The sequence below is a fragment of the Protobothrops mucrosquamatus genome, unplaced genomic scaffold (genome assembly GCF_001527695.2).
Source record: "Protobothrops mucrosquamatus isolate PMUCROS unplaced genomic scaffold, P.Mucros_1.0 scaffold2061, whole genome shotgun sequence".
Lineage (NCBI taxonomy): Eukaryota > Metazoa > Chordata > Lepidosauria > Squamata > Viperidae > Protobothrops > Protobothrops mucrosquamatus.
In genome coordinates this window covers 129,140-144,325 of record NW_015388166.1, presented here as the reverse complement: position 1 = coordinate 144,325, position 15,186 = coordinate 129,140, and the positions used below count along the sequence as shown (strand labels likewise).

General features: G+C 37.8%; 1 protein-coding gene across 2 annotated transcripts in view; it reads right to left on the bottom strand.

The window, feature by feature from the left end:
- Window positions 1-1,746: 1,746 nt before the first annotated feature.
- Window positions 1,747-15,186, bottom strand: part of LOC107294717 (WW domain-containing adapter protein with coiled-coil) — a 122,923-nt gene continuing 109,483 nt past the window's right edge. The window contains exons 13-14 of one of the 2 annotated variants that reach the window (XM_015823970.1): window positions 3,569-3,696; window positions 1,747-3,161 (exon numbers count right to left, since the gene is read on the bottom strand). In XM_015823970.1, coding sequence (XP_015679456.1) covers window positions 3,092-3,161; window positions 3,569-3,696 — 198 coding nt within the window. In that variant the 3' untranslated portion in view covers window positions 1,747-3,091. The remainder of the gene's footprint in view (window positions 3,162-3,568; window positions 3,697-15,186) is intronic. The other variant, XM_015823971.1, reaches the window with a different exon arrangement.

The window sequence follows — 15,186 nt, the reverse complement described above, 5'->3', positions numbered from 1 at the left end:
TCTCATGTAATTTATAATAAAAGTCGTATTGATTCTCATTCGGTGCATATATTACTACTAACAACCAGGTTTTCTGTTCACTTTGTATTTCTATTATCAATATCCTTCCATCTGTGTCTTGATATTTTAAGTTTGCATTTATCTCTTTTTTAATATAAACTGCTATTCCTCTTTGCTTTTGTTCAGCTAATGCTGTATACAGCATATACAGGATCACTACATGCCAGACAAATCTTATTGCATTCTTTGACCAAGTGACAAAATTAGTGGATCAGAGGAATGCTGTGGATATAATTTACTTGGACTTCAGTAAAGCATTTGACTACAACCTATTACTTGATAAGATGGAAAACTATGGATTCCAAAATCCATATGGAAACCAAATGATTCATAACTGGCTGACCACCCCCACTTAACGTGTAGTCCTTAATGGAATTGCATCTACATGGAGGGAAGTATGCAGTGGGGCAGCTCAAGGCTCTGTCTTAGGTCCAGTATTCTTCAATATATTCATGAATTATTTAGACGAGGGGATAGAAGGGGAACTCAGCAAATTTGCAGATGACACCAAGCGGGCAGAAATAGCCAGCACTCCAGAAGATAGGCTCAATATAAAGAAGGATTTTGACAAGAGTTGAACATTAGACCCTATCTAACAAAATGAAATTCAGTGGTGAAAAAAGTAAGGTTCTGCATTTAGGCAAGAAAAACCAAATGCACAGGTATAGTATAGGTGGTACCTGGCTCAACAGTAGTAATTGTGAGAGGTATCTCGGATTTCTAGTGGACAATCACTTAAATATGAGTCAACAGTGTGCGGCAGCTGCCCAAAAAGCCAACACAGTGCTCAGCTGCCATTATCAGAGGGATAAAATCAAGATCATGTGAAGTGTTAGTTACCACTTTATAAAAAGATGACATGAAAATGAAAAACTAGTTAGCATTTTTCTAGTTAATATTACATGAAATTTTGATTGCCTTGCTTGTTCAGGAGAATAGAACAAATCTAACCACTTTAGAATGAGAAAACTCCTCTTTGTCCTGTGAATCTACCGTTGAGATCCACAAAGAACAGAATAGCACAAAGAAACTGACCCATAAACATGGTACACTTCTTTATTGAAACACCAGAATTCAGCGTATTAAACTCTATTTTAACTATTAATTTTTTTCCATAACATATATAAATTATGATTTCTTACGAAACTGGTATATTGTTACATTATCACCCACCTAGTCAGTTTTAATTGTATAAATCAACCACTTTCAATTTTCATAAAGCAAACATGATTTCATGACCAGACCAGGTTATACATAATACATTTTATGCTCTTAAAATAAGAAAGTGATTGTAGATTAGTAAATGGTGCTAAAAAGATGTTTTTTTTTTACACAAAAATAACTTTTTCTTTTCTGGCTTTAAAACTTCTGGAAATATTACATCTTTGAGGTCTCTATCAAGAGAAGTCATTTTATAGAGTGTTGTCATTTTACAGCATGTTATAAAGAAGACAAAAAGGTTAGACAACAGATTCATAGGCACATTAGGAGGCACACATAAATAAGTAGGAATCTGTTTTTGGAGACAGTTGCATCTTTGAATGAATTTAAATAAATATATCAAAAATGACACAGCTGGTTTGCAAGTTGGCCATTTTTCAGCATGACCTAAATTTCTAAAAAGACAGACTTTAGGAATGTATGAAGACTAAAACAATGGTTATTAACCTTTTTTAAAAAAAAGAAAACAATTTTGTAGTAGCAATAGTTTTTTTTATTATACTTTAGGAAACAATATACAAAGCTGAGCTTTCCCACCATTTTCAAACAGTGAGACACTCCAATTACACAAAGTCAGCATTTTGTGATGGCTAAGAACAGCAGTCAGCACCAGACTTGAACAGTTAGCTACAACACAACCATCCTTTGAAATGAATAGTCATAATAGCAAGACAGGTTAAAAACCAGCTGTTAACTAACATATGACAACTGTTGGGAGGTGTCACTAATCCATGTTGAATGTCATTAAATAGTTTATACACAATTGCATTTTTTTAAAATAAACCTCCCTTGAGGACTTATTTTTAATTTAGTACAAAAGTATTCAACAAGAATAGCTTTGATGAAGAATCCCTGAACAGTCCAAATTGTAATATGCTATCAACCAAAGGAAAAGCAAACCAGTGGTTTTTGTTTGTTTTAAAACATGTTTATTACAACAGATACAATTCACATCTGACTAGCTTTTTCCTTCTTTCCCTCCCACAACCATGTTAACATTGGGCTATTTCCTTATAAAGCTGAGAAAGGAAAGTACTTTCAAACACATGTGCCCAGTAGTAGTATCAGTCCATTCTTTCAGGGTGCAAATGGAAATACATTTCAATAATTTATACAAACAAGTAGGTTATGCACAATCACTGCAATTTTAAGCTACTGTACACAGGAATGAAAAGATTATAGAAAAATGCCATAACAACAGTGCCTTATGAAAGGAAGAAATTAGAAAAATTAAACTGATAAAATCATAATCAGGAATTCAAAAGGAAAATGAACACAGAAAATGAAAATTACAGCTCTGTAAAACAAATGGAAAAGCACTATTCTTGATCAGGTGCAAGCGTGGAAACAGTTATTTCATGATATTTTGTATATTACCCTAATTGTTTCAAACTTTGAGACACAGATCATTTGGTGCTTCCATTGAATTTCAGGAAATGAAAGATTTCTGAACGATAAATTAACTAAAGAGAACTAATTTTGCAAACAGGTTTACATGTAAAAGACTAGGTATTTAGCCATCTTAGCACTGATTACTTTTGGATGTCTAAGCTCTGATACACATATCTTCCCATGGCTTCACTCTACAAAACATATTTACAACATGAAGAATACATCTACAAGAAATCTACATTTCAAGAGTTTTACAAATCATCCTTGTATTTTTCTCCTGAATGACTTCCTTCCTTTCCCTTTTCCCATGTTATTTTGTATTGCCCAACTCAATGGTCCAAAGTCTACTCAAATGCAGCCCAAAAAAGTTAAGACTGGGCAACAGGTTATACAGACTTGTATTCAAAACCCATGTGTTTCACACCATGAAGGAATTCTGATTCTTTAGTTTTTCAAGTTCTTTAATTTGTTGTCTCAAAAAGAGTATCCTATAAAAAGAAAATAATACAATTATCACCTGAGAGACCAAACTGACTCTTCAGTAACAGTTATACTGTGAAAAATACTACTAGTTTATATGCTTTTTTAACTTTAAAAAAGGATAAAATTCTTGGACCTGGAAATGGTTGACCTACCTTAATGGCACACATAATAGACTAAATTATTATTCAAGATCTGGAGCACACAAGGGTACCTTCAGTAGTTCAATGACTGTGGAGGGAGGTATTATGCCTGTTTCAGTGAGCATCATCCTGGTGTTAAATTCTAACCGTTCCTAGCCCTTGACTATGCACTAGGGAATGCATCTCAGTAGTTCTTACATTTATATAAAAGTTGTACAAGCAAACATAACTGAAAATTTAGCAAACCAGGAAAATGCACACAAAATAATTACCTTTGCTCACGCAAAGTTGCTTGAATTTCACACACTCGAACTAAAGATCTTAAGTTTTTTAATTCAGTACAAATTTCAGACATATGGATACTTCCTGTATTATGAGCTTCTTCACGCAATCTGGATGCCTAAAGAATTAAAAGCAACTATTCAAAAATGTATTTCATTTACTAGATAACTTAGTAGATGTAGACACCTATAAAAGAATACAGTATTAGTGAAAAGATGTCTATATGACTAACATGAACTGCAGCGTGGGAAAATAAAGAGCAGTTTCCTGTCATCCATAAAATAACAATTTTCAACTTTACTATATGACAGCAACTTAGATTTCAGCCTACTTTTTCACTAAGTTTTACATATCACTGAAAAAGTTTGGTTTTTTTCCAGACAAAACATTTAACTTTCACTCATAAAAAAACTATAGTGGGGTATCATTGGTCATAACAATGGAAAGCTATTTCAATATTTTGATTCATTATTGGTAATTATACTTACAAACAATCCTCAGAGACTAATCATGAGAACCATTACTTAAAAATCTTTCACAATCTGAATTTCTCACAAGAAAAAGGTGAAAATGTGATAACTGTAACAATTATAAAAACAGCATACAAAGACTTCCGTTGGGAATTGTTGAAATACTGCAAGGGGAATACCAGCAGGAACTCATTCTGTTTTGCCCATGTAAGAGTCCCCCCTCCCTGCAGAGTCTGGCCTCTGCTTTAGAAAAGCTGCTTGTCCAGAAAGAGTGCTTTAAAACCGGATTCCCCACTGAGTGAAGGGAAGCAGCCTGGCTCCTCGCAAAAGCGCCGCTTGCACCAAGAGCAGGAAGAAACGCTGCTCTCATTTCGGTCAATGGGGCTTTGAGAAGATGCATCAAGAGAAATTGCTAAAACTTGGGGCGTCTCTTTCCCCCCTTTATCCTGACAATGAAGGTTGCAAAGCCTAAAGTGCACAGCTTCCCTATTTCTACAGCTTTAGAAGCACCGAAGTGAAGAAGGCTTGCTTCCTTCCCCAAGCTTTACTAGCATATGCTAATACCTTGGGAAGGAAGGCTTGGGCTTCTCCAGCATCTCAGGGGGAAAAACAAAAACAGCTGCTTCTGGAACTCTGCCACATGGCCCAGCAATAGAGCAAATTTCTCCTTCCGTATCCCAACCTCTTGAGCCCTGGGGATCTTGGAAAGGTAAGTGAGCGATCAGTGATGAGTGGGGAGGAGGCCCAAGTGGCTGTGGGGACCCCAAGTGGTGGGAAACAGAACATGGGGTATCTCAGGGTGGGGGGGAAGCCTTGGGAGGCTAGAGGCAGAGGCAACCCACCCAAGGTACCTTATATTCCACTTAACAACCTGCACATTTGTTTAACGAATGCATAGGAGTGAGCAGGGATAGAGGCTTGTTCACTTAACATAATTCACTTAAAATCCTCTTGATTTACGAATATAATTGGCAGGCTCCATTACATATGTAAGTCAAGGATTACCTGTGTCCTACTATAGCGTGATGCAACTCTGACCCACCGACTGGGGTAGGCTCTGGGACTACTAAAACATGATTAACTTACTAACAGAAAGCAATCATTAATAATTTTCCTACCACCCAAGATGTTCTTCAGCATTAAGGAATAAATAAAATGTAAGATTGTTGCAATCACTGTCTGTTTTATTACATTGACTTGGTTGACATGAAGTAATCTTAAATTCTCAAATTCTGAACTCAACAGGCAAAGTCAAGGCAAGGCACTGTGGGGAAGACTGCAAAGACAGACTCTGATAAGATAGCATTATATAATTGAAATGATCCCAGCTGGGTAACTTTGGGCCAGGTGTTCTATCTTAGCCCAAACCACCTCATTGGGTTGTTGTTGTGGGGAAAATAGGAGGAAAGAGCTTCAGTTGCACAAAATAAAAGGATTAAAATAAAAATAAAATATGCACAAAGGTCAAATATATGGTATTTATAGTTGGAAATCAAGAATGGATATATAAACAAAAATCTTAACAAATGTTACAATTTGTACTATACAAATCCCTAGGACAGTGATGGCGAACCTTTTAGAGACCGAGTGCCCAAATTGCAACCCAAAACCCACTTATGTATCATTGGGTGCCGGGTGGGCGTGGCCCACTGGGTGGGCGTGGCTGCGGTAGTAACGGCAGACTGGGTGGGACTAAAAAGTTCAATCAATTCCAACTTTGCGAGATCATTTTTTTTCCTGCAAGAAGTTGAAATTGATTGATTGAAACTTTTTTTTTTGTACACGGTGGCAGAGGCCTAAAGCGAAAAGGTTTTATAAAACACAGCTGAAGGCCTAGGACTGGGGTGATGGTGTGCGTGCCCACAGAGAGGGCTCTGCGTGCCACCTGTGGCACACGTGCCATAGGTTCGCCACCACGGCCCTAGGACTAATGACAGGACAACTACATATTGTAAAGACAATAAATATGTAAAAGAAAGCCAGGTTTTTGGACTCCTTCCCAAGATGGCTGTTGAATGGTAAGGGTTTTTTCCTCTCTTGCCGACGATCTGTTTTTGTTGCCAAAAGCTGGCTGTCCTGTGCTGCTCCCTGGATTTAAATTGGAGCATTTAGGAATGACTCAAGACGCCTTTTGGGTGACCATGGACCCACCTGGGGAGTCTTGAAGATTCCAGTTCCCTGTGGGAGTGGTTGGAAAGTCACTGGTTATGTGTCAGACCGTCAAATGTATTTCTTAAGCTTTCATTTTTGGGTTCTGCCATTCTATTGGGGGGGGGACACTTGTGCTGGGAAAGGGGGGGGACAACCTGTGGGTCTTCCGCAATGTACTTCCTTTGCTTTGTTCTATCCTCTTTGAAGTATCTTACTTGGGGTGTGAAAGGAATGTGCCTCCGGCCATCTGCCTTATCTCCAGTTGGATGGGAAGAAGCCGCAGAGAAACCTGACAGCCTTGAGAATGGCGACTTATTGGTTCTTTCCCACAACAATTTAACACCTATGGATTGGTTCAATTCAAACCGGCCAGATGGACATTTGGGGTGGGGTTTAAAAGGGTTCTTTTAATGTAACATTCGCGCGGGAAATCCTCAGATCCTGCCTTACTATCCTGCTATCAATACCTTCCAATAAAAGTTCCTGTTGAGACAATGCAAGTTTCAAGAGTTCTGCTTACTTGGGAGGTTTAACTGAGGCAGGTCCTTACATCTTTGTCTCGGCAATTTATTCCTTAAGTATGCTGGGTTTTAACTTCACTTTTTGAGTCTTCTGTGTTCTTTCATTTGATTTACATTAATATTGGACTGTCACGTGTTTTTTGCATTTTATTAATATGCAAAATACAGTGCATTCAAAAAGTATTCAGACCCCTTTCACTTGTCAATGTTTTCATGCTTTGACCTCATAGCTTTTGCTCTGCTACTGTATGCATTGTCAGCTGTGAGGTGCGTGCCTTTCCAAATCATGTCCAATACATTTAATTTACCACAGGTGGACTCCAGTCAAGACGTAGAAACATGTCAGTGCTGACCTGTCAAGAGAAATAGGAGGCACTTGAGCTAAATTTCAAGTGTTGTTGCAAAGGGTCTGAATACTTATGCCAATGTGATATTTCAGTTTTTTCTTTTTAATAAATTTACAGACATTTCTAAAATTGTTTTCACTTTGTCATTAAGGGGGGGTACTGAGTGTAGTTTAATGAGAAAAAAATGAATTTCAACAACTGTAGAATCAGGCTGCAGCATAACAAAATTGACAAAAGTGAAAGGGTCTGAATTCTTTCTGAATGCACTGTATTTGGAGCTTATTTTAATTTTTTTTCTGTTAATCTTGGATCGAAAATATCCAGAAAATATCTTCCCTGTTTTTTTATTTATTTCTTCAATTTGCTTCAGCATTCTTTGTTTCCTGGCTAAGTTACACAGAGCAATAATGTATCAGATTACAGTCAAGCAAGGGTGGCTAATATCTGGAAAAAGATCATTTGGTAACATGCAATTTTTAGTTGAAAGCTTTTTTAAAAAGTTTGATGAAATGATAATGGCTGTGGAAAATATTCAGATGCATGGAGCTCTGGATAAATTAGATTCACAAAAGGAATGTGATTTGAAGGTTGCAAACCCATTGGAAAGAGCTATGGACTGTACAGACTTACAACTGAGTTGATTGCATATGCCTCTCTAAAGTTCAAGCCTGCATTCTTTTACAACAGCAGAAGCCTGATTGAATGGAGAAGTGATAAATTGATTTTCCATAGGACTGAAGGAGATTGGGGAATGGATTTATTGCACTTAATCAGAAACCATTTTCATCTGGACTTTGTTGGGAAGACAGACTGATTATGGAGACTGAATTTATTATATTTAACCAGACAATAATTGATAAGAGATGGTATTAAGAAACAAACACTGATAATTGATCCAGGACAAATTACTCTTAACACTTGGGACGATTTGGCATAGATAAAATGCTGTGGGACTTCCAGTTTGGCGTTCGATGAGATGGGTGGAAGAAGCCGGGGCTCCAGCTTCTTAGCCCGATTTCGTTCTGCCCGGCGACCCCAAGGGGTCGGAAAGTTGCCCTGGAGGGGCAATGAAGGACAGATGCCTCAGGAGTCCGGACCAGACAGTGGTCGGTCCAGACGGACTGAAGAAACCCTCCAAAAGGATGGAGGAAAGGCTGCCTGGTAAGTCCATACAGCCCAAGTCATCGCCAGCCGGAAGAAAAGGGAGGAGCCGTGATGCTCCGCTAAACAGCTGATTGTCAACAGCGTGCTGAAACTGGGTGAGCCTGCTCTTTCATTCCTTTTCCTTTTGGACCTAGAAATGTTGATCCCCTGATTGGGAAGAGCTATGAAGTAAAGACCCCAGAAGGACTAGGGGAGAAGAGAGTTAAAAGCAGCGAGCAACGACAGGAGGGGGAAGGATTTTAAGGAAGATAAAACAACTTTTAAAAATTGAATTTAGACTGACTCAAAGAAAGAATATCTATCCTACAGGATGTGAAAAAAAATTTTTTAGATATAATTCCTAGGGTAAATAACCTATAAAGAACTTTAAAAGAAAAACTTTGTAATAATCTTTTAAAACCAGATATTGACAAAACAGTGTACGAGGACATCTAGTGGTGAAAGGAGATACTACAGTAATACTAAATAATAAAAGAACCTGAAAGTGTTTGACCTTGAAACAACACCTGGCGTAAACCAAGTGCCTTTGTGTGAGATTATAAGTGAAAAGACTTTCTACAATTAAATTTGTTGACTCTGGATATAACCAAAACAGGAATTACTTGGAGACAGCGGGCGTTTTACATCTGTGACTCGACTGGAGGTTGGATTTGGCCTAAAGTAGTTGGCTCCTTTTACGGTTTCGATTTTAGCCTAAGATAGTTGGCTGGAAAAATGAGTACATAAAATCTCACCAGACTTATGAAAAAGACTTCCTCTGCACCCTTTGTTGGAACATCTAGCCCAACAAGCCAGGGATCTATTGAAACAATGTTGCAGCGTGAGAAAATAAGCACTGCTCAAAATGAGATGCAAACTACATTAAAATTAATTCAAGAATCAATACAAAAAACCCATGAAGAGACAAAAAGTAATTTCGATAATTTAAACGAACAAATCTCGGACATAAAGACACAATTTGAAGTCCACCACCAAATGATTGTTAAAAATGAACAAAGAATTCAGAAAATGGAAAATAAATCATATGATATTGACAAAAAAATGGAAGTACTAATACAAGAAAATGAAAAACTAGAACAAGCAATCAAAATCTAGAAGGAGCGGTGGCGATCTTAGAAATGGAGACAGGAACACTACTTAAGATTTCAAAATATTTCTGAAGACAGAGAAGAAAATATAGCAGTTGTGATTATTGATCTTCTGGCAGAGGCTTTGAAAGCAGACAGAGCAGAGATGCAAATGGAGATAGATGAAATATTTCGAATGAATTCAAGTTATGCAAGGAAATATAAACTACCCAGAGAAGTGCATGTAAGATTTATAAAGAAAACAACAAGAGATGAAATACTGAGAAAAGTTAGAGATGAGTCATTACAATACAAAAATAAAGAAATCATGGTGTTAAAGCAGATACCCAAGAGAGTAAGAGATACTCGAAGACAATATCATTTCCTAACTACAAAGCTGATTGCAAAAGGCATAAATTTCAGATGGTTAATGCCAGAAGGGATTTTAATCAACTGGAATAATACAAGATACCGATTGGATTCAGTTTGGAAAGCAGAAGATTTTGATGAAAGAAATCGAGCATTCTTAGATGAAGGAGTGCAACATCGACAAGAGGAGAGAAAAGATCAGAAACAAATAGAAGAAGCAACTGAAGAAGCAATTATACAAACAGGAGAACAGAAAGAGAAATTGGATCAAGAGAGTGAAGGAACCGCCAGAGAACAGAGGATTACGAGATCGACTAGACCTAAATATAAATAATTGAAATGGAGAAAGAAAACGGAATTTTTTCAGTGAATATAAATGGACTAAACTCCCATCAAAAAGAAACAAAATTTTTAGAAAACTACAGAAATTAAATATAGATATAATTTGTTTGCAAGAGACACATATAAAAAGACAGTATTATAAGCTGTTGGAATACCCAAAAATTGGGAAACTTTACCATGCATCAGCACAACAGAAACAAAGAGGTGTTGCTATATATATTAAAGAGACAATAGATTCTAAAATGATTTATTCAGATGAAGAAGGAAAAATTGTGATGGTAGAAATATACTTACATCAAAAACAAACATTGTTGGTAGTAATCTACGCACCAAATAATAACCAGGAAAAATTCTATCGAAATCTCCATAGAAAAATAATAGAAATGGAGTACCAAAATATTTGTTTAGTAGGAGACTTTAATGCGATAGTGGATGGGACATTAGACTATAAAAGTAGTAAAACAGGAAAAACTGGAAGAAAAAGATTACCTAAGACCTTTTTTAATATGATAGAAGAAATTGGAGTACAAGATGTTTGGAGGGAAATCAATCCAGGAAAATTACAATACACATTTTATTCAAACAGTCAAAAATCCTGGTCCAGAATCGACATGATCTGGATGACATCTGAACTGAGGACAAATATGCAGGAAATTGAGATAGAACCAGGTACATGGGCAGATCACAACCCTTTAAAAGTGACATGGAGAGGAATACAAAAAAAAATCAAGATGGACTTTGAACCAATCTATATTAAAAGAAAGAGAATTTGTAGAACTAGCAAAAAAAGAAATGGGAGTTTTTCTTCAAAGAAAACAAAAAAGAAGATACAACATTACAAAATGTATGGGATACAGCCAAAGCATACTTTAGAGGTATAGCTATAACATACATGGCAAAAAAGAACAAACAGAAAAGACAGCAATATATACTATTAAAAGAAAAATGTGAAAAACTAGAATCAGAATGCAAATGAACCCACAAAAGAAGATTCTGAAAAGAGAAATGGAAAGAATAAAACACAAATTAAATCTGTTGGATTCAGAAAAATTGGCACAGCAAATAAAAAGAGCAAAACAAAACTTTTTTGAAAATGCAAATAAACCAGGAAGATGGTTAGCTTATAAACTTAAAAAGCAGAAGAAGAAAATTATAAACAATTTAGTAGATGAAAAAGGTTGCCTACAATTTAAAAATGAAGAAATAAAAAAGATAATTAAAGAATATTACAAGAAACTGTATGACACAGAAGAAATTCCAAGAGAGAGAATGATCCATATCTGGAAGAAAATAATCTTCCAAAAATTTCAGAAACCTGTAAGATTATGTTAGAGGAAAAAATAACAATGATGGAAATAACAGAGGCCATAAGAAGACAAAAAACGAGAAAACACTGGGGCCAGATGGACTACCAGTGGAGTTATATAAAGTTTTACAAGATATACTAAGTGAACCGCTGAAAGACGTTTGCAATGAACTTTTGTTGGAAGCTAAACTCCCAAATACATGGATAGAAGCAAATATTACCTTAATACCAAAAGAAGACTCAGATTTCACACAGATAAAAAATTATAGACCGATATCGTTACTAAATGTGGATTATAAAATTTTTACTTCAATAATGGCAGAAAGACTGAAAAGATTCCTAACTGAATTTATACATTCAGACCAAAATGGTTTTTTGCCAAAGAGACAAATTAAAAATAATTTAAGAGTGATAATGGATGTATTGGAATATTATGAATTACATCCAGGGAAACAACTGGCACTAATATTTCTAGATGCCCAGAAGGCATTTGATAATGTTTCTTGGCAATTTATGATTCAGCAATTAAAAATAATGGACTTTGGACAGAACTTTATAAATATGATTAAAACAATATACAATAAACAAACAGCGAAAGTGATTGTGAATGGAGACTATACTGAGAACTTTGAGATAAGAAAAGGCACAAGGCAAGGATGTCCATTATCTCCATTGTTATTTATTTTCACTTTGGAAGTTCTAAATAGAAATATTAGACAAGATATAGAAATTAAAGGACTAGAAATAAAAGGCGAAAAATATAAATTACAAGCATTTGCTGATGTTTGGTATTTATTCTAGAACAGTGGTTCTCAACCTGTGGGTCGGGACCCCATTTGGGGTTGATCGACCATTTCATGGGGGTCGCCAAGCAAGGCTGTCCGCCATTTTTTTTGTCCGCCATTTTTTTCCCCTTTTCCGGCGGGTGCATTACCTCCCTTGGGCTGGGCCAGCTGGTGGTCGGCCTGCTCCGTCTCTGCCGCTTGCCATCTACGCCTCGGCCGGCACAGGGGGCGGAACCACGCATGCACGGCACTCCCGGGCAGGGAAAGTCCTCGACTTACGACCGGTTGGGTAGTCCCCGACTTACGACCAGTTTAGTCCTCGACTTACGACCGGTTTAGTCCTCGACTTACGACCGGTTTAGTCCTCGACTTACGACCGGTTGGGGTCGCGGCATTAAAAAGGTTGAGAACCACTGTTCTAGAAGAACCTTTGGAGATGATTCCTAAACTATTGGGAAAGATAGAACAATACGGAGAAATGGCAGGACTGAAAATAAACAGAGAAAAAACCAAAGTAATAGTTAAAAACCTTATAGATAAGCAAAAAAACCCCAAAACACAAATGTTGGAAAAAACAGAATTGCAAATAGTTAAAAAGGTCAAATATCTGGGAATATATTTAACAGCAAGATGTTCAACGATAAAAGAAGATAATTATACGAAACTATTGAATCAAATAAGACTGGATTTGGAAAAATGGAAAAACCTACAATTGTCAATATTAGGAAGAATTGCTACAGTGAAAATGAACATACCATCGAAAATCTTATTCTTATTCCAAACAATACCTGTAAAACTTGAGAAAAAATTCTTTGAAGACTTAAATTTATTAATCTTGAAATTTATATGGCAAGGAAAGAAAGCTAGAATTAAGATGAAAATGTTACAAGATGCCAAGGAAAATGGAGGTCTTGGTTTACCAGAGTGGGTTTTATATTATCAAGCATCTGAATTAACATTATTTATTTATTTATTTATTTATTTAAATTTGTATACCGCCCTATCTCCCTTACGGGACTCAGGGCGGTGAACAGGCGATAATAAAAATCACAATAAATATACTCAAATTTCTATTCTAAAATCAGATTAAATAAAGGCCTGCTCTAAAATACCCCATATAAAACCTTTACTAAAACATAATTAAGACTACACCAGGCCGGCCGCACAAAATAGATGGGTTTTCAGGGCTCGGCGAAAAAGGTGCAGGTCCGCAGTTGTACGTAGGTCGGGGGGTAGGTCATTCCAGAGGGCAGGAGCTGCCACAGAGAAGGTTCTCCCCCTGGGGGTCTCCAGCCGGCATTGACTGGCCGACGGCACCCTAAGGAGGCCCTCTCTGTGGGAGTGGACTGGTCGAAGGGAGGTATTTGGTAGGAGGCGGTCTTGCAAATACCTAGGTCCATTGCCATGGAGCGCTTTAAAGGTTGTTACTAACACCTTGAAGCGCACCCAGAAGGCCACAGGCAGCCAGTGCAGCTCGCGCAGGAGAGGTGTTACATGGGAGTATCTAGAGGCCCCCAAAATCCCCCGCGCGGCCGCATTCTGAACTAGCTGGAGCCTCCAGGTGCACCTCAAGGGGAGCCCCATGTAGAGAGCGTTGCAATAGTCCAGGTGGGAAACGAGGGTTTGAGTGACCGTGCGTAGAGCGTCACGATCCAGAAAGGGGCGCAACTGGCGTATCAGGCGAGCCTGATGAAAAGCCCCCCTGGCCACGGCTGTCATATGATCGTCTAAAGACAGCCGAGGACGCCCAAGTTGCGGGCCCTCTCCGCGGGGGCTAATGACTCGCCCCCGATAGCCAGGGATGGAGCCAACTGGCTATGTCGTGACGCCGGAAACCACAGCCACTCGGTCTTGGACGGGTTGAGTCGAAGCCTGTTCCTCCCCATCCAGACTCGCACGGCCTCCAGGCACCGGGACATTACTTCTGCGGCATCGTTGGGGCGGTCCGGGGTGGAGATGTACAGCTGGGTGTCATCTGCGTACTGATGAAACTCCACCCCGAAACCACGGATGATCTCACCCAGTGGCTTCATATAAATGTTGAACAGGAGAGGCGAGAGGACCGACCCCTGTGGTACCCCACAAGTGAGGCACCTCGAGGTCGAACATGGGTAAAAGAATGGATAACACTTAGAAATAAAAGGCTGTTGTATCTGGAGGGGCATGATTTACAATTGGGGTGGCATGCTTTTTTATGGTACGGGGAAAATAAAGTTCATAAATATTTCCAAAATCACTATATAAGAAATGCATTATTAACAACATGGGAAAAAATAAAATGTAAAATATATTTGAAAATTCCAGGGTGGTTGTCAACAATGGAAGCATTTCTACACCCAAATTTAGTGAACTTTGAAAAAATCTGGACATATAGAGATATTCTAAACTCTGAGGGAAATTTAAAATCTAAACAAGAAATGGAAAATCAGAGTATCAATTTATCATGGTGGGCACATTTACAAATGCAAGCTAGATATGATAAAGATGTTAAACTGTATGGATTTTATAAGGAACAAACTGTGTTTGATAAGACATTGTTAACTTCTGATAGAAACTAATTAATAAAATGTATAATTTTCTATTAACTTTGAAAATGGAAAGCGAACAAGTTAAAGAAACAATGATAAGATGGGCTAAATTTTTTGGATACAATATGGAATTAGAAAAATGGCAAAATTTATGGGAAAGAAATTACAAACTGACAATGTAAACTTCGTACAAAGAAAATGTATATAAAATGTTTTATAGATGGCACTTGCCACCAGCAAGACTAGCAAAAATGTTCAAAAACATGTCAGATAGATGTTGGAAATGTAAACATAAGTTTAGTCCTCGTGTTTAGTCCTCATGTTTGGTGGACTTGTGACAAAGTAAAGAGTTATTGGGAAAGACTTCCGGTGGGACGGCGCGCCGATGGCGGCTCTTTTCGGAGCCGTCCGCTTGGGAAGGCGTCAGAGCCAGCATGAACAGCGGTCAGCAGCTGTTCAGCGGCTTGGAACCTTGTGCCCCGGGAGAAGGGGTCGAGGTGAGTACTCCTGGATAGGAGTAGAGTCCCAAAAGCTCTCCCTTTATCTCGGGAGAGCGAA